The sequence below is a fragment of the Dipodomys ordii genome, unplaced genomic scaffold, assembly GCF_000151885.1.
Source record: "Dipodomys ordii isolate 6190 unplaced genomic scaffold, Dord_2.0 Scaffold2, whole genome shotgun sequence".
NCBI lineage: Eukaryota > Metazoa > Chordata > Mammalia > Rodentia > Heteromyidae > Dipodomys > Dipodomys ordii.
In genome coordinates, this window is record NW_012267218.1 from 29328988 (window position 1) to 29356270 (window position 27283).

At 32.8% G+C, this 27283-nt stretch overlaps 1 protein-coding gene across 1 annotated transcript in view; it reads right to left on the reverse strand.

Annotated features, from left to right (window-relative positions):
- The window catches only part of Gphn (gephyrin), a 397524-nt gene that overhangs the window by 196290 nt on the left and 173951 nt on the right, over positions 1-27283 (reverse strand). The window contains exon 5 of the mRNA XM_013016472.1: positions 6281-6375. Within this exon, the coding sequence (XP_012871926.1) occupies positions 6281-6375 (95 nt within the window). The remainder of the gene's footprint in view (positions 1-6280; positions 6376-27283) is intronic.

Here is a 27283-nt window from a genome sequence, read left to right on the forward strand (position 1 = left end):
TCTGTAACACTTGAACTACAGCTCCACTTCCAGAGTTTTGATGGTCAACCGGAGATAAGAGTCTCAAAAACTTTCTTTCTGGGGCTGGCTTTGAACCACAATCCTCAGATCTCAGCCTCCTGAGTTGCTAGTATTACAGGAAAGACATAGTGACATGAGCTCACATTGATTTTTAATAATTTTTTATTTGTATAATCATAGGTGATGTTTTATATTTTTAAGTGCTGATACTATTCTTTTACTTTGTACTAGGTTGAACAGAGTTAGTTACACTAGTTCTCTGTCTAATTTCTAATTTTAAAAGGAATACTGATAATATATGATTATGAGTATATATTACTTTTGCTTTATCAGATTAAGGAGTTTCCCTTCTAATTCTCACCTACATAGTTTTCAAAAATGGGCATAAATCATATCAAATGATTTTTCTGAATCAATTGAGAAAAGCCTAAGATTTTTCTCTCTTTAGTTGACTCATATTAATTAGTTATCCATTGGTTATCTTTGTGTTCTTGAAATTAATCTACATTTGTCTTTTTTTATCTTTTTGGTATATTATTTATTTTTGAAATTTATGAATCTCTGGTCATAAGAGATACTAACCTATATTTTTCTTGTTTTCTACTTTGATGATGGCTTTGAAAAAAAGACTGTCTTCAACTCATAATATGAAGAGAAAATATTTACTTTCCTACTATTCTCAGGAATAATTAGTTCTTTGAAAGTTGGATAGAGCATGTCTCAAAAATTAATTGAAATAGGGATTTAAAAAATAAATAAGACCTTACTTTTTGGAATACTTTTAGATTAATGAAAAAACAAAAAAAAGTACTATAGTGTGTTTACAAGGAGTGAATTGTATGCAACACTTCCCAATATTAGTATCTTACATTAGTAAACTAGTTACAATTAATGAACTAATACTGACACATTATTACTAACTAAAGCCCACTCACTGCCTATTATTTACTAGGTTTTAGCTGATATGCTTTTATTATTCTGAGAGTCCAGTCAGATTACTATACATTAAGCATTAAGGAAATATTATGTAGATAAAATGACTCCTTAGTGCTTAGTGTAATTTCTCTTTTTATTTCTTCCCTCTCTTGTTCACTCTCTCTCTCCATCTTTACCTTGCTTTATTTTAAGGTATAGGGGACAATATTAGGGTTTCAAATGAGAGTCTTGTATTTACTAGGTAGACATTCAACTGCTGAGCCATGCCTCCAACCCATCTGATCACTTACCAATGCAAAAAAAGTTTTGAGATGAGATCTTTTTGTTTGTTTGACTCCATGTTAACCTTCCTATTTTAAACCTTCCACCTTAGCTGGTACGGCAGATATATGCTATCATCCCAAGCTTTTTCCATTGACAAGTAGTCTTTCAGAATTTTTTGCACAAGCTGGCCTGGAACTGTTTTCTTCCCACTTAGCCTTTGAAGAAGCTGAGATGACAAGCATGTGGTTGCCACATACAGTTACTGGTTGAGAAGAGTATCTCATTAAAACTGGACATTTTATTCTTGTAATATGATAATTAAGGAAGTAAGATTCTCTCCCTTACCTAAAGTTCATTTAATTTTTTAAAAAGTGTTAAATGGCGTCTGTGTCAGATTAGCTTGAGGTATAAACTTCATGTTTTCTTAGGTCCTTCTGCTGGGCTTAGAAGGTGCCTTTCCAGACATCTAATATTTGGAGGGTATGTATTTCCTACTATGGTTTTTGTACGCTGTCATTGGAAGCCATGGGGCTAGGAGGCTGATAGATAGCTAGTACAACATTAGGCTGAATTGACCAAAATGTACTACAATTTACCATTCAGGAATGCATTTAGGAGGTGCAAGTGTTTGAGTAATTTTAAGTTCCAAAATTGCTCTGTTCTTTTTAATGAAGTTTGGAAGAAAAAAGTACCTGATCTTTTCCACCCATAAATTATAGGTTCAGAATGTTATATGCTGAACTTAGTTAAATAACTTGCCTACGACAAGCAATTAAATACTGGGAAATGATAGAATATGATCTAAAGGACAACTATTAAAGATAGAGCTCTTGCTGTTGTGGTAACAGAGAAGATAGAGGGATGTAACTACAATGTCTGTTGATTGAAGACAATAAAGAGTTGATATTTTTAATATAAGAATAGCCTGTTTTTGCATTCTGTCCACAATAGTAGAAAAATAGTCCCTATTATCAAAAGAAGTGAGATGGAAGAAATGGTTAATATTTATTATTTAATTTTTTAAATTTTATTATTTTATTTTAATTTTTTAATTTTTTTGTTGGAAACATTGGGGTTCAAACTCTGTCTTCACTCTATGCATAAGCTCTACTAAAATTACAAATAATTCTATGCATAAACTAACATAGGTTCTCATCTCAATTCTGAAGCATAAATATGTAAGAAAAGTTTGAAGAACTATATGAAGAACCTTTAAGATGTACACCACTGTTCAAGACTCAATTTACTTCCTGGGCTAATCCTAATAGTAAAGCAAAGGTAGAATTATCACCCACACAAGGTAAGAAAGAACAATCTGAACTCAATTGGATTGATAGACTTGACTAACAATATACAGAGGATTTATCAAGGTTTATATATGATATTTTCTTACACCATAATATTCCAAATGTCTAGGATATAATTAACAAATTCAACACAGAAAGAATAAAAAAAGGTGAACATTTATGGAGAAGAAGTTAGTGTACATTCCAAGATAAGGCAGATACTGGCAATGTCAGAAAAAATTTTAAGCAGCTAACATAACCATCCTCTATGACATAAAGATCAATGCTTCTGAATTAGAGGTAAAGATTTAATGAATTAAGTGCAAAGAAGTTCTTAGCAAGGGAATAAAAACCATAAAAAATCCAAATGAAAATCTGAAAAATGGAAAAAAAAACTTTAACTGAAAAGAAAAGTTCATGGGATTATCAAAAGCAAAGTGGAGATAAAAGGGAAAATATCTAAGAATTTGAAGTTATGACATATAAATATCTGAAAAAAGTAGAGAAAATGTAAAATGAAACAAAACAAAGAAAAAAAGGCATGCATTTTAAGGGACAAGAGGGACATTATCAATAAATCTAAATTTCCTGTTATAGGAATCCCAGAAGAATGAAATTAGTGCAGGAAGACAAAACAAACCCAACAAACTTGAAAATTTAATGACTAAACTTTCCAAATTTGATTAGGAATATAAATTTACAGAATGAAGTTCAATGAACCCAAAAAGATAATCTCAAAGAAAACCTCACTCAGATACATCTTGATCATGTTTGAAATCAAAGAAAAACCATTCTCAGTATTGTCAGAAAGAAACTCATGTTACACATAAAGAAACAACAATTTAATTACTGAACTCTTCAGGAACATGGATCCAGAAAATGGTAAGGGCAAGATATTTAATAAGTGCTGAAAGAACAGTCAATTCAACTGATAATTCTTTTTTTTCAATTTATAATTCTATATGTAATAAAACTACATATTTTGTTTGTTTTTATTTTTTGCAAGTTTTTCCTTTCTGTTCTTCTCTATTAAAAAGTCTAACATATGCACTGTAAAATGATGGCCAGTTAAAACTTACGATGAATCAGTTATTGTTTTATGAACTTTACAGATATCAACACATTTGATTCCAGAAATTTGTTGTTATTTATATACTCATTCAAAGAGGAAAAATACAAACACAGTAATATTAAGTAGTTGTTATAAATTTTCTTTTTCGGTTGTGGGGCTTGAACTCTGAGCTTGGGCGCTGTCGCTACTCTTCAGCTCAAGGAGAGTGCTCTACCACTTGAGCCACAGTACCACTTTCAGTTTTCTAGTAGTTTATTGGAGATAAGAGTCTCATGGACCTTTCTGCCTGGGCTGGCTTTGGACCATGATGCTCAGATCTCAGCCTCCTCAGTAGCTAGGATTACAGGCATGAGCTACCGGCGCCTGGCTTAAAATTTCTGAGAAACACAAAAACCAACATGTAGAGGTCCAGGTATCAGTCAGTGGCTCACATTTATAATCCTAGCTACAAGGGAGGCTAACATAGGAAGACTGTAGTTTGTGACTACCCAAACAGAATTTTTTTTTTTTGGTTGATCATGGGGCTTGAACTCTGGGCTTGGGCTCTGTCCCTCAGCTCTTCAGCTCAAGGCTAGTGCTCTACCACTTGAGCCACAGCACCACTTCCCAGAAAATTTTTTGAGTGATCCCTTCTCAATAGAGAGCTCGGTATATTGGCGCAGGCCTGTTATTCCAGCTATGACCAGCAGCCTAAAATAGGCAGATAGAGACCCAAGCATGCCCAGTTGCATGCCCAGTTACAAAGCAAACTCTATTTCAAAAGAATCAGTGAAAACAATGAATTGAGGTGAGTGTCAGATGGAAAGCATCAACTGAGGAAGCATGTTGCACTAAGTTCAAACCCTGTGACTGTCAAAAAATAAAAAAAGGATTTTAGGAAAACTTTCCGTATTTTTTTTTCATAGCTAATGTGGACTACTCTTTACAGAATTTGTAAATAAGATTGATTTATATCACTATAAAGATATTTATCTCACAGAAAGAAAAGAAAAAGGTAGGATTATAACATGCACATATATTAATTTTTAAAGCCTTCAGAATAAAGATTGATTTACTGCAAATTACTTAGAATCACTTTCTACTCAGCAGTATAATGCTCAGAATTATGAAGATAAAAAAGGGACAGGAAAACTTATCACCAAAAAACATTTTAATTATAGTGGTATTTCTACATTGGTCTACGACAGCTATCTTCACATTAAAGAATTATACTACTAGTTGAAAAGAATAATTTCTTCAGTTGAAATGTGGGATCTTCAAAGCAAAAATCATGTCTTAATTTTCTTTATATCCTTAGAATGCCTAATTCTTAAGACAGGTCCTAGCAATTAGGTGTATTGCTATTTTTACTAAATTAAAACTTCACTATAAGAATTAAAAAGAAATGAAGCTAAATTCTTTCTTGAATAAATTCTTCTATGTTTAAGAAACAAAACACTACTTAATTCCACAGGAAGAAATGGGATTAAATATGACCCTTGACTATGTATGTATAGGTAATATCAGTAAGGGTTTTAAAATGTAGTATAAAACAACTTCAGTTCTGTATGTATTTTAAGTTTAAAAATCTCTATTATGTTACTTTATTTGCTCCTATTTAATTAAATGTTTTAATACTGTTCATATGACAGTAAAGACAATATAGTAACTAATGATCCATTCACATTCTCCTTTGGCTGTGTTCCAAGTGTCTACTATTGATGGGGTATAAACTCAATCTAAGTAACAGAAAGAACATTATGAATCACATAACACAGAAATAAACAGATTCGTTTACTTTTATATTCACATTGCACACAGGACATAAGTGGCTACAAATGACTATAAAATTATAAATATGTTATGTATTTCTGGTTGCTCTGAGATTAATTGTGTATTAATTTCTAGTCATGAAATTAACATATTCTGTTACTTGTATTTTACATTATGTATATTGATATTGTACTCAATTAGGGGATTTTAAGAGATTCTACAATAGCAATAACTAAACCATCATCTTAAAGAGAGATGTCAGTAACAAGGGTATAATTTTGAATATACTAATTCAATATAGTAATATACTATTAATTTAATACACTCACCTGAATATATAAACCTGTAGTGATTATCTCTATGAACTGATGTTTCATGACCACATCAAACCAATATGCCTTATAAAAATTGAAAAAATGTTCCTGACTTGTGAGAGTAAGCTATTTTATCTAGTTTTTATTAAGCTAGTATTCAGTTAAAATTAACAAAAACCACAAAAACCATTTGGTGATTATAAACAATCACAAAAAAGAGTAACTTTACATATTCATAAAGTGTCCTCTTATCTGTGTTAGGGATGACCACCCATTTTTAAACTTATATAACATGATTTTAAAGATGAGGATAATAAACAAAAAAAAAGAAAGAAGATATAAGGAAGAAAGGAAGGTAAGAAGGAAGAAAATAGAAGAAATGGAGGAAATTGGCTAAGATATAACTAGATAGGATAATAAGACTCAAGTCTGGATAAAAACAAGTTTTATTTTTAAATTTTATTAGCATAAATTAATTATTCAAAGGTTTTCATTATGTTATTTACACACATGCATATAAGGTAACAAGTTAAGTTTTATGATTAAATTTCTTAGATCTGCTATTCTATTGTGTTGGTCATTGGTACTAATTAGTGAAATTAACTTTCTTTGCAATGTGGTGTGGACTTTCTTACCTAGAGAGCATGCCCAGAGGTGTAACATTAAGTGATCCCATCAGCATTGCCAGGGCCATCCCTGGTGCTTCCCGTTCTATCACTTCTTTTGTGGCCTGTAATTAAAGATTAAATAGCAGACTGAGTGAATTTAGCCAAAAAAAAAAAAGGAAGGCAGAGTAGAAAATTTCACTAATAATTATAAACTGCGTTCTATAAATCAATAGTTACACAAACATTTTCTTAAGGCATCCAGACTCAGTTTTGAGGATCACTGAATTATAGTTGAAGACCAAGAAATCAGGAGAGTATTAGCAGTCCTATTTTATTTCTTTCCTACACTTTCAGAAGTATTTGACAAAAATCTCATCTTGCCTAACAACTTAAATTCTAAAAGTGAGGCCTCAGATTACTATGATAGCTTAACAGACTTTCAGAGGAAAAAAAGCTGGGCATTTTTATTTGCCTATTAATTTCTTTTTGTGGTGCTTGTGATCTAATTAAGAGCCTTGCACATACTGGACAATGACTCTACCACTGAGCTATTATCCCCAGCCCTCCTATTACCCTAGCAATAACTAGTCCCTGAAAAGCTGAGATCATCTTGTATTCCTCCTTGCGCTACAATTTTATAATATGGTTAAAAGGGACAAAAAGTTAAAGTTAACTTTTCTCATGTACTTGCTATAAGAAAAAGCTGTAAACTTACAATCTTCAGTAGAAATAAACCATCTGACTACTTTCTAAAAGTAAGAATGTTTGGCTTTAAACTAAGAGTTTTAGGATAGGACATTCTCAACATAAGGAATAAGCTAGTGAAGGACACAAGAAAATTTCACTTCTAATGATAAGTCAAATGAGTTACACAGGCATACCCCAGAAACAGCTCAGTTTTGGTTCCGTACTACTACAATAAAACATATCATTTGAATTTTTTGGTTTAATAATAAATTCAAAAGTTATATTCATAATATCTTGTTGTCTATTAAGTGTAAATTAGTATTATGTCTAAAAGTTACCTACATAAATTATTTAGTTGTTAAAATATACTAAAGATCATCTTAGTCTTCATGTGTCACCATTGTTTGCTGGTGGATGATATTACCTTGATATGTATGTATTACTTTGACATGTATTAAAAGTGTGTATTAAATACTAAATAATATTACATAAGTTGTTAGTTAATTCCATATAATTTTACAGATTAAAGAAAGTATATAGAATGCAGAATTGATGTGTCTATTGGCATACTAAATCTCAGTATAGTATAATTTTTAACAATTTAACAGCTGATTAATCAACAAGTATAATACTAAAAAAAGTTCGGAATATTACCAAAATTAAAATAGAGGCATGAAGTGAAGTGAACATATGTTGAAAAATTTGCTTTGATAGATTCACTTGATACAGGACAGCCACAAACCTTCAATTTGTAAAACATGCAATACTGTGAAATGAAGTAAACTGAAGCTCTATAAAATGAGGTATGCTTGTATAATATACTGGAATGATCAAGATAAATTTTAGGCTAAAATTAGGGAACAAAATACATGACAATCCATTTCTAATCCTTAGTTTCTACATATAAAAGAAGTTACAATGATTGGAAGCAATACAGGACAGAAAGCTTACAAATGAAGAATTTCAATAAGTAATAAGAAAAACAACAAAATATAAAGTAAATTATGGAGGGCTAAGGGTAAGGTTGATAGTTCAGTATTTCATTAGAATTATTTTTACCCTTTTAGCAAAGCTGAGGGCTTGACAAGCTGTTAAAATAACCAAGTATGTATTAGAAACTAAATAATGTTTCATATAAACTGTTAATTCCTCATAACTATATAGAATAAAGAAATTATATAGAATACAGAATTGGTGTGTCTATTGGTATACTAAATCTCAGCATAGTGCAATTTTTAACAGTGGCTAAATTTTTAAAGGAAACTCCACAAATAATGCTTCTCAATAAAACCATCTTTAAACAGAAGAGTCCAGGAGTGAGCAAAAAAGTAAATCTTTAATTTTTAAGTTTTGAAGTGAGATGCTATCATTTAAATTCACAGCTAAAAAACATAAACTACCATTATCTCAGCCTTATACCTTATTTCCTAGACTAATCTATCTGATAGGGTTTTGGAACCTTTTGAGGAAATGGTATAAACTTTTATTAAGAGATATTTTTTAAAGGACTAGTAACATATTAGGAAATTCAAACTCTAAAAAAATCAAGAAAAGTATGTTATTGAGTATATTATACAGTGTTTTTTTCTAATCATGTGTCAGGACAGATGGTGAATTATTTCTTAATATCTAGAAAATGTGGACATACAGACACAGATCTTCTATAGTTTGAAACATAAAAGGAAAATATATATTATGATGCCACGGATAGGCACTGTTGCTGATAATGATGAAGTGGTGTGAATTGGGAGCAGAACGGTAGACTCTTTATAAGAGCAGACACTATTCTCCCTTTCCAATACTGTCTCCCTAAATATAGTATAAAACTCTTCCTTACATATTTATCAAATATATATCTTCCATGAAACATTACAATTATACACATGCTTTTATTCTGTCTTCTTCTTAAGCATCTGGCATAGCCCAAAGATCTGTGAAGCCAGCCAATGACATCATATAGATGTTTATGAGAGAGGTGGGGTCTGTCCCAGCACCTAGTGCAGTGTTTAACACGTAATATACTCAGGAAATATGTGCTCAATAAGTGTTTATTAAAGGAATGTATTAATATATAAACCTATCCAAAACTGAATCCTGATTTTATTACTTATCACTTTATGAATTAGAAGAAAAATATTTAACTTCTCAGCCTTAGTGTACTTAGGAATGGGATGTATGTAATAATAAAACATATCTACATTCTTCAAGAAGACTATTATAGTTTAATGATGTAACTAAAACAACAAAATACATATTTAAGGCATGTCAATGTTCTTTATGCATCAACTTTCCAATTCAACTCACAATCCTGTAATTTTGATCATATTAATTAGACAAAAGGGATAAGAGGAAAACCTACAAAACCACTAGAAATAGAGAAGAAGCAAAGATCAAGAAGGATGGTGAAAAAAAGAGATGGGGAAAAAGTGCAAGTGCAGGGCAAGAGCTATATTGAAATACTGTGATCAGCATGAGGGAGAAGCAGTATTACAAAGTGTGAATTAGAAGAATGTATTAGAGGGCAAGAGCTGAATGTAAACATCTACGCACAATAAATGGAGAAGCCCAACTAAAAAGTGAAACACAGAGAATAGAGCTTACTTTAGAATGTTAAGGGAAAAATAATTGTCTAAATGAAAATCCAAACAGAAGAGTGATTTTTTAAAAGGTAGCTTTGTCAATCTTCTTTTTGTTTTCCCTCTTTCCTTCCCTCCTCCCTCTCTTCTCTCTCAGCACCTCTCTACTTTCCCCCTTCCCTTCCTTTCTTCCCTCAGTTCTTTCTTTTTTTGGTGCTGGTGCTTGAACTCAGTGCCAGGGTACTGTCTCTTAGCTCTTTTACTCAAAGCTAGCTCTGTACCACTTAAGCAACATCTTCATTTCTGGCTTTTTGCTGTTTAATTGGAGATAAGAGTCTCATATGCTTCAGAGTAGCTAGTAATCACTTTCAATCACATGTAGAACAAAACAAGAGAAATAAAGATTATCTGTGTCTCTTAGTGTTTATTATCACTATGATAATATTCATTTCCATAGAGATGTCTGGAAAAGGATGTTATTAAAAGCTTGAAATATTTTTCTTCATTAGCATAATTATACATTATTACTTTGATTAATTTGGTTTTCAAGTTTTTATTTCTTCAAGGACAGTAGGAATTAACATTCTTATTTCATATAATTACTTTTAAACCTGTTTTTTGAAATTGGTAGGGCTCAAAATAATGAGATTTAGGTTGGATTTTGCTACTATCTTTAGTGAAGGTATTTATCTTCTAAATATTTTCGTTGAAAGTTGGAACTACATATGAAATGCCATGTAAGTATGATCTCTTTCTTGTATCCACAAATTTTTTAAGAAAATGTTACAGTGAGAAAGTTCCTTCAAAGACTTCAAAGTGGCAAAATGGCCTGATAAATAATGTAATTGAGAAAAATTTTGTTGATGAAATGCATGCCAATTTTTAAACTTCAGAGAAAATATTTTATATGATGGTGACTCATTGTTAAATATCATTAGTATATGCTTTTACTTATTTATATGATATGCTTTTATTAACAGAGTGGAACATTTGTGATTTATGCTCACATTATTGTTAGTTAAGTAGATGTAATAAAATTTCCTTCTAAAAATTACCAAGGTTCCCTCTATTGATTAATCTTAAACAGCAAAGACTATCTTTGACACACTAGGCAATGCTACTATTAATTCTGCTATACTAGTAAGGGGAGGTAGTGGTTAAAACAGTGTTGTTCAAAGTTAGTGTGCATCAGAATTTTTTACAGGGCTAGGTGTGGTACCCAAAACCTTTAATTCCAGCTAAAATGGAGGCAGAGATAGAAGGATCACTGTCTAAGGGGAGTCTCAGACAGAAGCACTAGACCCTACTCAAAAAATAACTACAGAAAAAATGGGCTGAGGACATGGCTCAAGTGGTATAGTACTTGACTTGCTAGCACAAGGCTCTGAGTAAACATCAGTACCACGTATCCCTCCATAAAAAAAGAAAAAAAGAAGAATCTTCTACAGGCCCCTAAACAATATACTATGGTGATAATGTCTGGATGAAGTCTTGAAATACGCATTTCTAACATTTTCCCAGGTTATGGCTCATGATGCTGATCAGAGAGCCATAACTTCAAAAAATAAACTACTGATGAAATGGATAAAATACACTCTTGGTCTAATCTTAGTCATCTTACCTTATGCTATTATACTGTCAATGGGAATGTAAATCAGTGCCACCACTAGGGAAGGCAGTGCAGATTCCTCAAAAATCTAAAAATATAACTTCTCTATGATCTAATGGTACTATTCTTAGGCATTTATCCAAAAGATTGGAAGATGTCTATCTTTTGATAGATACAGTGGAAATTTCATGACACATCAGAAAGAATATTATCTTGCTTTCAGGGAAAGGTATGCAAAAATTATGTTTAATGAATTAAGTCAGATTCAGAGACACAGGAAGCATCTTTTTCTTGTATGTGGAAGCTGGATCTAAAATATAAATAAATTTGAAAAAATATAGGTTCATATGCATATATATACAATCAATGTACATCTTCATGGTGTAACTACTTGAACATTTAACAGACAATTTAACAAAATAAAATCCAGGAAGCTGAAACATGTTTTATCTAAAATGGGGTGGGGGAAAGCTAAGTGGTGGGTAGACAAATGGAGAGGAATGGTAGCAAAGGCAGTCATTAAGACTCAATATACACATGTGAAAATGCAGCTAGGAAACTTGAAGGGATAGATGTGGTTGGGGTAGATGGGGGATGAGAAAATGAAGGAAAGGGTAAAACTTTGTACACATCAATCAACATGTTGACGCTAATGAAAATTAGATTAAATTTTTTTAAAAATCAAGATAATTTGTAGATGTTGGTTTCTGTATGAAGTCAAATAGTTATGAGATTAAAACATACTGTTAAAAATTTAAGAGTTTAGAAGAAAAAATAAAAAGCTATTCTAATGACTTTAAAGAAATATTCTTATTGCTACTGTCTATATTTTCTTTGGGGTTTAATCTTCATAAATATTTACATTTTCTTCCACTCACTGTGTGTGTGTGTGTGTGTGTGTGTGTGTGTGTGTGTGTGTGTGTGTGTGTTGACATTAGGGCTTGAATTCAGGACCTCTCACTCTTGCTAGGCTTTGTTGCTCAAGGCTAATGCTGTACTACTTGAGCTACACATGCACTTCCAGCTTTTTGCAAGTAAACTGGAGATAAGAGACGGAGACTGTTGCCTGGGTTGGCTTTAAATTATAATCATATCATATTGGTTTGAGCCATCAGCACCTGGCTAACTTTTATTATGAGAAAAGATAGTTTTATTTTCCAGTTCAATTTGTAGAATATATAAATTAAGATCTGGTTCTGATGAAAGGCCAAAGAAGATAGTATAAATGTATGAAATAAGCAAGAAAGGAAAATAAAAATTTAAATATTAATTTCATCTCATATTCCAGTTAATAAGCATATAGTCTGCAATGAGCAAAAGGTAGTAAATTATGTCATATTGTTTTCATATTTCATCTTATTTCTTGGGATTAACAAATCACTATGCTAGGAAAGAAGCAGTGATAGTAAGGAAATTATGTATCTTTTTAATTGTTGCTCAACTTCTATAAAGCAAGCTGATTCATCTGGCTCAAGAAAACAACATGAGGATAAAAAATAGTGTTGCGAGGATAAGAAATAATACATTTTTGTAAAATACATTTTGATTAAAAATCCTCCATGTGTTTTTGTCACCTTATGAAAACATCTCATCTAATTTGCTCATATTTAGATGCCATCCTTTGTTCAACAATCCACTCCAATACACAAAAGTGAGCACTGTTTAGCACAATAACCATTTCTTGAAATAAACCTGTTATTTTCCTTAAAGTAAATATTAATTTGATAATCAAATTACCAAGAAGACCTCAAACTGGGAATTCAGATGAACAAATTAATATTTTATGGTATTAAAAAAAAAACAAAACACCAGGAGCCAGGCGCTGGTGGCTCACGCCTGTAATCCTAGCTACTCAGGAGGCTGAGATCTGAGGATCATGGTTCAAAGCCAGCCTGGGCAGGAAAGTACGTGAGACTCTTATCTCCAATAAAACCACTAGAAAACCAGAAGTGGTAGAGCGCTCACCTTGAGCTAAAGAGCACAGGGACAGCATCAAGCCCAGAGTTCAAGCCCCACGACCGACAAAAAAAACACCAGGTAAGCTGGATGGACTAAAGTTTGGATGATTAAAATTTTATTGGCAATATCTCAAGTATTACAATCAGGAGCCAGTCAATATATATACCTTCTTTTCTCAATCATATCTGATCAGGGTATTGACCTTGGTCACATCAGTGTCATAAAGCTTCTTCACGGCCTGTTTGATATGGTACTTGTTGGCTTTGACGTTCACAATGAGCACAAATATGTTGTCTTCCATCTTCTTCATAGCTGATTCATTGGTGAGGGGGATCTTGATGAGGTATAGTGGTTAAGCTTGTTTCTCCTATGGGAGCTCTTTCTAGGGTTTTGGGGCTATCTGCAGCTGCAGTGTCTTAGGCCATCAGATGCATGATGTGTGTGTGTCTTTTTAGTTTTAAGGCTATGGAGAACATTTAGCATTGCTTTCTTGCTCTTCAAAGCCTTGGCTTTGATTCTGCTTTGGAAGGGTGAGGTACTTCCTACTTCACTTTAGGCAACACCTTAGTAAAAGGGTCACAAAGCACTTTTTATAACAGATTTTCACATTTATCTTTATATTATTCTTAGATAAATAACGCTACTTTTTAATCACATTTCAGGGAAAAGGGAAATGCTGATGTTAGGTGAAAACTATGTTAGGCGACAGATTTGATCGTGATAATCATTTATGCATATATATATATATATATATACACACACACACACACACACTTCAAAATGAAGTATATCACACCATAAATGTAGGTAATTTTATTTGTTAATTATACTTCTTTGAAGCTAGAGCTAAAAAGAGATTAACTGAAAGATAATTCATGTTGAAACTTTACTATAAGGATTCTTTCCAGTTAGTGAACTGGTAAAAATATAACCTAGCATCTTAGCTCCAAGTACTCTGTGGTGTATTTTCATTTTAAATGTGACTAGTAAACTTTACTATAAGCAGAAAGATACTGGCTATCCTACAAAAAAAATCTACAAACTATATTACTTTGTTTACTTAAAGCAAAATTTTAATGTTCATATAACAAAATAAAAATAGGCTGCCTAAAACATCTTAATTAAGAATAAAAAGAAATATAGTCCTTGACTAGGAAGACCATCTGCAAATAGCTTACTGCCAACAAACTTTAGAAATTCAAACTGCTCTTTTGCTCTGAGATGTGATAATTTTCCTTGGTGGCCATTAAAAAGTAAGCATCTGCACTGAGAACATGTGATTATCCCATCTGAAATTCCTTTCACATAAAATCAGATTCTTATCAAAACAGGTGAAAGTGATAAAAATGAGAAGAGTAGGTTGTAGATGAGCTAAAGGAAATGCAGTGAAAAGAAACCCCCCAAAAATCATGTAGAAAGATTTTAATTATTATTTAAAGGTGCTACATTTTGCTAGGAGGTTTAAAATTGGAGGCAATTGGGAAAAAATGAGTACAATATTTCCTAAAAGCAAACAAAATTCATTATTTCCATTGTCTTTAGGCAAGCTTAACTAAACAGTTGTTCCCATAGCAGGGTAAGAGATGAAAAAGTATTCACAACTTATTTAGAGGCTATGATGTAATGTAGTTAAAACAGTTTTATCACTCCAAGGTTTCTTATGGGTAGATTCATTTAAATTATATTAATATTTCACTTTGTGATCAGATGTTTTATAATTCATTCCTGCCTTATAACTTAATAATATAATTATCCTTCATAATACACATAAGAATAGCAGCTCTTACTTTTAGAGCTTCTGAAATTTGTCTCAGTTTTCCATTCATAGAAGGAGAACCATTATGTTTGCTATACTTCTGAGTCTTAAATATTAACATAAAGAATTTTTGTTAAATAAAGGTAACATTTATAGTGCTAGTAGGATAGTATATATGCTATCAACTTACAGATGCACTAAAAAGTGGGTAAGCATGTATTTTAGCCACACCTTTCAATAACAAAACTAGTGCTACTTATGGTGACTCTTTAAAGATACCAATTGATATTCTCTATTTAAATAGTTAATATTCCTGCTTTATACAATGTAGGGAAGATTAATTTGTTACTTCTTCTTTCATAAGTAAAGACATAGATATAGAAATAAATTTAGTGACTACCGTAAGGCATAGAATAAAAATAGAAAATAGAAAAGGGAGTTCAATAAGGCATCATAATTGCCCTACTCAGAAACAGGGAGGATTTTTTGTACTCTGCCTAAATGTGATTAAACACATAAAGCATTCAGTGTTATCAATAACAATTCAACAAATATTCAATGTTCAACAAATACTGTGTTCTACTAGCACACAAATCTAAAGTCACTTGTATTGTCTAATTTGGTGTTATAGACTATAATAAAAACAATTGTGAAAACCTAAAAGTTCTATTGAAAGCACTGAAGATGTACAGTGGCAAAGGTCATTTTGGCTTGTTAAATGTATCTTTTGCTGTGCATAAACTTTTTAGTTTGATGCAATCCCATTTATCATCTTTCTTTGATTTGTTAGGCTCCTGGATCTTTACTAAGAAAGCTCCAGCCTGTGCCAAGGAGTCCTGATGTTTCTACTACTCCTTCTAGTAACAGCTTCAGTTTCAGATCTTTCATCCATTTTGAATTGATAGTACAAGGTGTTACATATAGATTTGGTTCTAGTTAGGTGAATGTGGGTATAGTTTTCCCAGTACCATTTGTTGAAGAGGCTGTTATTCTTTCCACCCATGCTTTTTGGCTCCCTTATTAAATATTAACATGGCTGTATGTCTGGGTTTATTTCTGGGTCTTTTGCTTTCAGTGGTTCTCAGGCCTGTTTTTGTGCCCATACTAAGCTGTTATAATTACTATAGTTCTTTAGTAGAGCTTAAAATGTGGTACTGTTATACCTCCAACACTACTTTTTCAACCCAGGATTGCTTTTGTGATTCAAGGACTTTTGTGGTTCCATCTGAACGTTTGGATTGCTTTCGCAGTCTCAGTAGAGAATAATGTTGGGATTTTGATGGGTATTACAATGAATTTGTAAATTGTTTAGAGCAATTTCCATTTTCATGATATTAATTCTGCCAATCCAGGAGCACAAAAGGTCTTTCCATTTCCTTATGTCTTCTTTGATTTCCTTCTTCACAATTTTTTGTTGTAGAGGTCCTTTATATCCTTGGTTAGGGTTGATTCCTAGGTATTTTATTTGTGTGTGTATGGAGGGGGGAACTATTGCAAATAGTGTTCATTTCCTGATTTCAATCTTTATCTTCTCATTGTTGTCAGATGAAAAAGCCTAATATCTAGAATATACAGGCAGTGTAAAAAACTAAATCTTTAAAGAATCAGCAACCTAATTAATGGGCAAATGAGCTAAATAGAGACTATTCAGAAGAATAAGTAAAAATGGCCAATAGACATGAAGAAATGCTCAACATGTCTGGCCATAAAAAAAACCCAAAAAATGCAAATCAAAACAACACTGAAATTCCATCTTACCCCAGTTGGAATGGACATAATCAAGAATACAAACAATAACTAGTGATGGGGAGTTAGGAGGGTTGGGGGAAAATGATGAAAGGTGACATTCTCAGTATTTAAACTGCTTTGTTGAATGACAAATTTTTATTTAACTACTCCAAGATAATCAAAATATTTTTAAGAAGATGCATTGTATTTATAAACTACTTTCTTGAATGGCAACTCCTTTATACAACTTTTTAATGATAATAAATACCTTCCACTTTTCTTAGTATTTGATATGATAAATACTTCTAAGTTTCAAAAAGCACTATAGAATATAAGTACATTGAGCTTTGAATATATATAGTTATCTTAAGATGTCTGAAGAACACAGCATGCCAGCAATAATCTTGAAAATTTAATAATGATTTATCAAGAAACAGCACCTTTATAGACATCAATTATCAGAACTTTGGACAGTACCATATAACCTCAGATTAACACAGGAAAAGGATGTGAAGATCCTGAAATTATCTCGTGCAGAAAAAAGGAACATCATCTCCTGGATTGTAGCCTTTATCAGTGGGAAATAATGAAAACAGCAAAGTGCCACAGCAAGGGTGAAAATATTCAAGCAAGTATCACTACTTACAATAAACAGTTCAAATTGGTAAGTCAATAAATTTATATTAACTCTTTAATACTATAACATCCATGTGCTAAGGATGATAGCTGTTACAACAGCATCAGGATGGAAATAAGACCCAAGTAAGTGTTAAACAGGAGAATGTAACATGGCAATGTTTCACTCAGCTCAAGTAGAGGCTCTATTGCTCCCATTAACAAATGCAAGTTAGATGAAGGAAAATCTACTTTTATTTTACTAGGAAATAAATAACTTAATGAAACATTTAAACTGTAGATATATGAAGACCCTAAAAATAAAACCATTGAGATTTTGTTTTTGGTGTTAACTCAGGCCCTCATGCTTGCTAGACAGGTATGGTACAGAAGGCAGTTCATTGTACACAGGGTACACACAATGTACCCTGACCAAGTTCACTCCCTTTATCACTCACTTCCCTTTAACCTTCATCCTCCTAAAAAATTTAATACATATCAGTATTCTATTTATACACATGTACATTAAATGAAGTACCTCAATCACATTTAATCTCCTTTCCCCTTTCCATTTGCTGCCTACCCACAGCTTGTACTCAACCCCCAACAGAACCTGTTATTCATTCTTTAGTGTATGGTAATTGTACAAAAGGGTTACACTGTGGCATTTCACAAATGTATATATATTTTAATTAGATCGACTCACTCTATAGCTTTTTTCTCCATTCCTCTACTCCTCTATTATTAAACAGCTTTCACTGAGTTTTTTCCTTTACCTGTCTCTCTCTGTACACAGATACAGTATATTTTGTTCTTACTAATTCTCTACCATTTCTTTCTTTTTTGTCCCTCCTAAACAGTCTCATATTAACAATCATGTTTTTCCTATGTATGTATTCACCTATGTGTATATCTTTTAAGTGTAGATTCCAAATATAAGATCTTTGTCCTTCAAAATCTGACTTATTTTGCTTTACATTATGATATTTAGTGCCACAGATTTAATTGAAAATGATATATTTCCTTCTTATGGCCAAATAATATTCTATTGTGTATATTATCACATTTTCTTAATGCAATCATCACTTGTAAGGCATCTAGGATGCTTCTATAGTTTAGCTACTATGAATACTGCTGCAGTAAACATGGGTGTTCACATGTCTCTGTTGTATCCTGATAAAATATGCTCTAGAATGATATTTCTGGATTGTATATTAGATCTATTTTAGTTTGTTGATGAACTGCTGATATAAGGACAAAATTACACGCTCAATAAATATCACAAGTATGCTAAGGTACAACGGGAACTTGTACATTAGGTTTGGTACAAGATTTTCAGTAACTCCTTCAAAAAATCTTCATAGCTAAACAATAAGGGTGATCACTTATCTAACACCGTATTAAAAATTAACTCAAACTGGACCAAAGACATTCATAAAAGATCTAAAACTACAAAACACTTAAAAGTTTGATTCATTAAAATATGAAACAAAATTACCACATGATCAGTATTTCTAGTTCTAAATACATAACCAAAGAAAGAGAAAACAAAAACTTGAATTGTATGTGTTCTAATGCTCTCTGAAACATTATTACCAATAAGGAAAAGAAAAAACTGTCCATTAACAAATAGATTTTAGTAAAACTATACCCTAGTTATTATTCATCAACAAGAATGATGTTCTAATATATACCGCAGCATGGATAAACCAAAGGTATTACACTAAATAACATAGGCCACGTTTAAGAAGATACTATTATATGATTGAAATACCTGTAATAGGGAAATTTATGAAGATAGAAACTAGATTAGGGCTTGTCAAGGATTAAGAGAAAATGAGGATTTATTGCTCAATGATTACAGAGTTTCTGCGTTTTACAACAAATTAAATATTAGCATAATATACCCCAACCAATGAATTATGCCTCTTAAATGAATTGTAAAATGTCTCCAGGCATTTCCAACCTTGCTTCTGGTTAAAAATGTATGTGTATGTATGTGTGTGTGTTTCGCAGAAACATATGTTTCTATGAAAAAATACAAGCTAAATGTTAATTATTTTACAAAATTCTTCTGGCTTCTTTAATGGTTTACATATTAAGGATGACTATAGATCAAACACAGGAGAAAGATAAATTTTTTTTCTATGTTCATAATCATTATTTTACAAATGCCACTTCTGCCAAATGCTGGTGACTCACACCTGTAATAATAGCTACTTAGCAGATTGAGATCTGAGAATTGTGATTGGAAGCCATTAGAGGCAGAAAAATCTGTGAGACTCTTATCTCCAATTATAACAAATCCAAAAGTGGAACTGTCCAACTCAAGTAACAGAGCACTGGGGCCTTTCAGCAAGAGCTCAGGAAATGACCCTGAGTTAAACCTCCAGGAATGGTGCGTGCATGCACATACGCATACCCACATCCACACCCCTATATATACATACCACTCTGTCTGTCTTTTTCTCTCTCTCACACACACTCACACAAACACCAGATTGAAATTCTTAAAAACAAGGATTTTCTTCTATCTTGCAATTTAACTTACATCGTGTGTTATACACATGTGCATGCACACAACTGGGTTTCCTCATCCAGTCATCTTCATTGAAACTTTGCCTTACCTTCCAAATGCTTACCTCTTGTCTTACTATGTCCACACTTAGTTCTGTTCTAAAGCTAGCATCTAAAAAATGCTTAACCTTTAGAATAATTCGTTGTCTCTCATACTTTCATTCTTAGAATTCAAAGTTTTCTAAATCTTGCTACTTTTTAACTTTCTTAAAAATTTATAATCTTTTTCTGCTTCTAATACAGTATCTCAGACTTACATACTTTTCCATGTCAATTATGTAGTTTCCCTGATTACTTGCTATGAATTTAATTCTCTCCTAAACAGACAAAATTATAAAAAGCTATCAAATTCATTTCTACTTATATAACCAAAAGAACTGAAAGAAAAAAATACATTCACACACTAATGTTCACAGAAGTATTACTGATGATAGCCAGAAGTGTCTATGATCAGATGAACTAATAAACAAAGTACAATGAATAAACTAATAAACAAAGTACAAGTACAATGAAGTACTTGTCAGTCTTTAAAAAGCAATTGTGTTCTGATATATGCTATAACATGGATAAACTCTGGAAATATGTTAAGTGAAATAAGGCAGACAGAAAGAAGATAAAAATTTATATTTCCATTTCTATGTAGTATCAAGAGTTGGCACATTCATGGGAACAGAAAGTAAATTAGTTTTATTAGGAGTAGGAGAGGTAGTAAAAGAGGAGCTTTTGTTTAATGCACATGGAGTTTCTCTAATAAAAAAGTATTGGAAACAGTAGTGATGACTGTACAAAATAATGCCCTTGTACTAATATCACTAAACTGTATTCTAAAAGTGATGTTACTTATTTTCTACAATAAAAATTTCTACAAAATAATTGTCTTGTTATTCTTAAAGCAACCTTTTCCTTTATATGTGAGTTTACTATCAAAATAAAAAATATCAAATTAAATTTTTTTCATAAAAAATCTTGCCCATACTTATTCCTATACTTCCCAAATTTATCTGACGCTTAATAGATTTTTGTTTTCCTTTTGTTTTTATAAAAGTAACATAATTTAATTTAATATAGACCTTAGCATTCTTCATATTTTAAGCTTGTTGTAAATATAAATGTACCTGCATATACATGTACACACTCTACTTTATATATCCTAGACTACTGGAACTTCCACAAAAATTCTTCTCTGCTTATTATATCTAAATTTTCATTTTAATATAAATAAGATCGTGAGATTTATGGTGCAGATTATTTTATAATGCAAATTATTTTTAGATGCTAAGAACTTTGCAAATACTGGGAAAATATTCCATTTCAAAGATTTACTCAAACACAAGAAAGGACAGCTTAAAAGGAGGGAAAGTTAAACATATCAAATGAATTTGTAAAGAACTGACAGTATTTAAGATATGGGGAGGGTTAGAAATGATATTCTCAAAGAAAAAAATTGAACCGAGTTCAAATTACTTTAATCCAAACTACAAAGAAGTGTTAAGTTAATTAAATTTATTACTTTCAGCAGTGATAATTTAAAATTTTAAAACTTCTTCTAGCCTTAGTTAAAAGGATAAAATTAATAGAAGACACTTGTCCTCATGAAACCTTGGAAAAATGAAAGAAAATAAATGTAGTATATGATTTTTTTTGTCAGTTGTGGGGCTTGAACTCAGGGCCTGGGCACTGTCTCTGAGCCTCTTTGAGCTCAAGGCTAGTGCTCTACCATTTGAGCCACAGTGCCACTTCTGGTTTTTGAGTGGTTAATTACAGTCTCATGGGGACTTTTCTGGCTGGGCTGGCTTTGAACCACGTTCCTCAGATCTCAGCCTCCTGAGTAGCAAGGATAACAGGCATGAGCCTCCAGTGCCCAGCTAATGGAAAAAAAATTAAAGATTCCATACAAAACATGTAGTTTATGATAACTGAAGCAAGGATGAGTAATGATATGAAAATTCCCAAAGAAAAGAATGTGGAGTTGTATAAAAATGCAGAAAAGATGAATAGTAATGAGTTTTTAAAAGATTAGGTACTAGACTGGACTCAGATACCAAAGCATTTTCTCACTTCTAATATATATTTGAATAACATATAGGTAAAATTTTTTTTGGAGGTAACATCTGATCAGGGTTACAAGACAACAGAGGAACACCACCAGTGTTTATTAGATGTAGAGAAATATAAAAGAGGTACTATGAGCCAATCAGCAAGTTGCAAGTTCAAAGGTGATGAATGCATTGTCTCAAACAAATTATTGTGGCAGCCATGGGAAGCAATAAGTAGAGGCAATAGTCAAGCAATCTCAGCAGTCAAACTCAGTAGCACAAAGCAAGGGGTGATAAAGAGCAAAAGTGCTAAATAATCTGTACCTACTTACAATATTGTAGGTATAGATTGGAGAAAGGAAGATCAGGCAGGCAGTTAGATAGTAGAGGACTTGATAGACCATAGTATAATGGAATGGTAGAACAGAAGATAAACAATGCTAGGCAGTCTAAAGTGCTAACACAGCAGATGGATATGGCTGTACCAGCTCATTTGCTAATGGACAAAGCACTAGTGAGCAAGAAAGCAAATTGTTCAGCAGTGAAGTGAGGCAAAAAGTAGAGACAAAAAGTCAAAGGCAATCAAGCAGGAAGACAGAACAGTAGAGAAGCAATGACAGATCGTCAGAAGCAGTTGGGTAAGGTAATGACAAGCTGTCAGCAGGGGAACAAAACGCTACTCAAAAAAAGATGAGACTGAGAGTGAAATAGTCCCTGAATTGGGTGTCTTCCACTAAGAAACAGTAATTCATAAACTGCATGAAAATCCACAAGAGAACAGCACACAAATGAAAATAGCAGATGGATCTGAACTAGATTGCCTAGGGATATAGGATGACCCTAGAACATAGATACATAACAATCCACAAGAAAATTAAATAGATGGGAAAAATGGGTCCAAGCATTTTATGATGAAAAAAGAAACCAAAAACACTAAAAATTATTAATCCGGAAATGATTGGCTGGGATTGAAGTCTTCGCTTACCCCTTTCTGGAGCCCACAAAATGGGAATGTTGGGAATTTCTGCAGCAGAAAAACAGAAGAGAAAAGGGATTTCTGATTCCCAGTTTGAGGAAACAGGTCAAATTTAGGGCTACTTGAACTGGTTCAGGGAAATAAGAACCAGCCTGAACCTTCTCCTTTCCTCAGAATCAAACCACTTTTGAGGTCAGAGAAAGGTTTAGGAAGCCCTTAGCCCATCATTCCCCACAACCTCCCCTTTCACACTTACCTCCAATGCAAACAGTTTCCAGCAAGGAGGTACTTGGGAAAATTCACTCCCATGTTTACAGCATGGCAAAAATTGAGCATGATTAACTAAGTGTCAGTTTCTGTGTGGGTTAAGTTTCTAATTCAGTCTGATTTCTACCATTCTTGGTAAGTGAACAAAAGGGATAATTATTAGAAACTGTCTACATCTTTGAAAGTAGATCAGAAAAGAATCAGGACAGTAATATAAATGATTACATTGTAATCCCAGCAAATACCTTGGTGATCTCATCAATTGCCATGGATTTAAATTAATTTGTTTATTGACCACTAAAAAAACTTTCTAGCACAATTTCTCTCAACTCCATATGCATACAGTTAGTAAAATTCAACATCTCCACCTGGTATCGAAAGGCCAGTTGGAGTTTTCTGTGACTAAAGTAAAACTGATCTTTTCCATTAAATCTAAACTTTCCACAGTATTCTTCATTTAACTAAAAGGCAATTTGTCCTTCTAGTTGCTCAAATCAAATCCTGAATATTTTACTTGGCTTCTTTCTTTCTCTTATTCCATCTGTTACTTCTACCTTCAAAATACATCAATTGGAAAAAAATCAACTGGCTAGGTATGGTCATGGCTTACTGGTAATTTTAGCACATGATAGGCTTAAGCAGAAGAATCAGAACTTTGAGACCAATATGGATACAATAATGAGACCTTGCTTCAAAAGCCCACATTTATATTATATATAATATATATATATATATGTATATATGCATATATGTGTACAAATATATGTATGTGTGTATCTTATTGTCTATACCTTACTTATCTAACAAAATACTTGTTGTTTCAGGTACTCTAATTTTTTTCTTAGTTATCTTATTAACTTCCTAAGTAGTTTCCCTATTAAAATGTGAGTCAAATTATGCAAGGTCTTTGGTTTATTGCACTAAAGGTGACATAAAGGTTTTCATGAGAACCCATAGCTTCCTCTCTTTCTTTCTTAGGTCTTTGTTCAACTGTCACCTTCTCTGATGGATGAGCCTACTTAGAATGTTCTTTCCTGCCTGGACAATCCCTAATCCTTCATTGATTTATTTTATCCATAGAATTTTACATACCCAATAATATACATTTTACTTATAACTTTTGGTAATGTTAAGGTAAAATTCTGGAACAATAGGGTGAACTCTGTAAAGGTAGGTAGGAACTTATGACTTCTTTGTTCATTGGTATACCGCCAACATCTTGAATAATACCTGATATATCTGATAGGCATTTGCTTACATATTTGAGTCTAGGAAACATACATTTCTTGAGGGACTTCTTTCTTGATCTCAAAATTTCAAAGCATTCTTCTGAAGCCCAGAAACTTTTTTTTTTTTGTCAGTCATGGGGCCTGAACTCTGGGCCTGGGCACCTCAGCTCAAGGCTAGCACTCTACCACTTGAACCACAGCACCACTTACTTTTTTTCTGCTTATGTGGTGATGGGGAATCGAACCCAGGGCCTCATGCATGCAAGGCAAGCACTCTACTGCTGAGCTACCTTCCCAGACCCGCCCACAAACTTTTAAAGAAGAATAGATGCTACTAAGTAAGAGGACAGAAATGACTAAAGAGGTAGGTAAATATGGGAAAAATCCTGCCTACTATCTGTTTTTGTATGGCCTGTAATCTGAGAATGACCTTTCCATCGGAAATTGATTAAAAATAAATAAAAAACATTTCATGATGTGAAAATTATGTGAAATACAATTTTAGTGACCACAATAAAGACATGCTGAAGCAGAGCCATGTACATACATTTATATGAATGCTCTGCTTTTCAGTCACAGAGCTGGCAGAATTAGGTATATACAATCAGGACCATATGGACCATAAAATCTAAAATACTTTCCATTTGGCCCTTTAAGAAATAAGTTTTCTAGCTAGGCCTGATGGGTTATGACTGTAATCCTAACTACTCAGAAAGCTGAGATCTGAGAATTGTGGTTTGAAGCCAGCTAGGCCATGAAAGTCTCTGAGACTCTTGTACCCAATTAACTACCCCCAAAGTCGTTAGTGCAGTTATAAGGCTCAAAGTGGTAGAGCAATAGTCTTGAGCAAAAAAGCTGAGGGACAGTGCCTAGGCTCTATGAAGCCACAGGACAAGCATGTGCACACATGCATACACATGCATACACACACACAAACACACAAACACACACACCTTTGTCTGAAGCTATTTATATGCATAAGACAAAAGTAGTCAATTTTGAGTAAATACATGTGTAACTGTCACTGTTTTTCATGATATACATAGAGGAAAGGAAATTTATACTTATGTACTTTTAGTATAATGTGAAAACATACTTTATTCCTTTATTATTTACTGACAGTGATAGTTATTCATCTATGTGGCCCAAAGAGCACTTCTTTTTTTTTTTTTTTAAAGAGCACTTCTATGCTGAGGAATAGCATACGGTATAGGTAAATCTCAAAAATGACAAAAAAAAAATGGGAATGAAAAAGAAAGTAAGGCCTACAAATAGAACTCACACTAAACTATCACATAATCACCAAACTTTTAACTGCTTGTTTAATAATAGTAGAAACTTTGCATGATGTGAATCTCTCTCCATCCATGAAATTATTACTAATTGGCCTCATACATGGCTGCCTATATAATACAATTCTGAATCATAGTAAACAAGCTGCTAGAATATGACATATATTTATATAGTATTTGTATCTAAGGGATATATTTTCTTATTGATTCCACTATCTACATTTTGTGAGCAAGTATTTAAAAAGTTATTAAAACCATATTCAAAATCACTTCCTAATAAAAGTGGTCTATCTTTTCCTTCTATAACTCTCATCTAGGAAGAAGGAAGGAGGAAGGAGGAAAGAGGAGAAAAGAAGACAGGAACAAAGGAAGGGAGGAATGGAGAGAGGAAGGAAGGAAAGAAGGAAAGAAGGGCAGGAGGGAGGGAGGAATGAAGGAAGGAAAGAAGGAAGATCAAAGTCTCTATGTGAAAAAAATTCCTAAATAGTAGCTTTTGTGTATCCCTAACTACTCCCAAGAACAAGTTGTTATAAAAGCCCGAGCATGTTGATCTAATTGTGCTCTTCCTCCTGTCTAGTAAGGTCTAGTAAAATCTCCAACCCTCACTTCTATGATATTCTTCATCATTAGTCCCTCACAAGAGGCTAAGAGCCAACTGATGTTAGACTCCTAGTCAGTGAACTAAAAAAAAAAAACTTATTTCTTTATAAATTATCCTATTTCACGTTTATTTTTATAGTAACAAAAAGAGCAATTAATTTATGGACTGTAACTAGTCTATAAATTAACTATTCTTATAATTGTTATACTGAACATAAGAAATCTGAAGTATAGAAAATCAAGTAAGTTGTTTAAGGACATATATTAGTAAAAAGTAGATCTGAGATTTAAGTAAAAAATAGTCTATGAGCCAGGCGCCAAGGGCTCATGCTTGTAATCCTAGCTATTCAGGAGGCTGAGATCTGAGGATTGAGGTTCAAAGCCAGCCCAGGCAGGAAAGTCCGTGAGACTCTTATCTCCAATAAAAACCACTAGAAAACCAGAAGTGGCGCTGTGGCTCAAGAGGTAGACCACTCGCCTTGAGCTGAAGAACACAGGGACAGAGCCTGAGCCAGAGTTCAAGCCCCACGACCAACTAAAAAAAAAAAGTCTATTTTACTGTGTTATATTACTTCTGAATGACCACAAGAACAATATTATCTAGTTCAGGGAGAATTTATTGTAATTTGCAACTATGTTTACTCAAGGTTTAATGGCTCTTTCCTGAAAGGGCACCATAAAAGCTAAGAACATACCCTGCTATACAGGAGGCAGGCAATGAAGATATGCATTTAAAGAAACCTGAAGGTATAATGTTATTTGTGGGTTGTTCTCATAGAAAATTTCTAGTTTTGCCTCATTCTTAAAATTCTAACCTAACCTAACTGTAAGCCTAACCTATTGGTATCAATAATGGGATATATTTGATAAATGCATTCTTCTTTAATGTTACTCTCTGGTATAGAAGCTTTTCAAATGAAGACTATTACATAAAAGGCCATTTACAGCTTTCATGGTGTATCTAACTGATTTATTTTAAAATAATGATTCCCCACCAGATCAATTATACAACTGAATTTTTTAATATATGAAATGTTGGGACTATCTACTTGTCTATCTATTCTACCCTCCTACTTACCTAGTAATAAAAGTCTATGGCTAGTAAATGAAAGTGAGAGCAAGA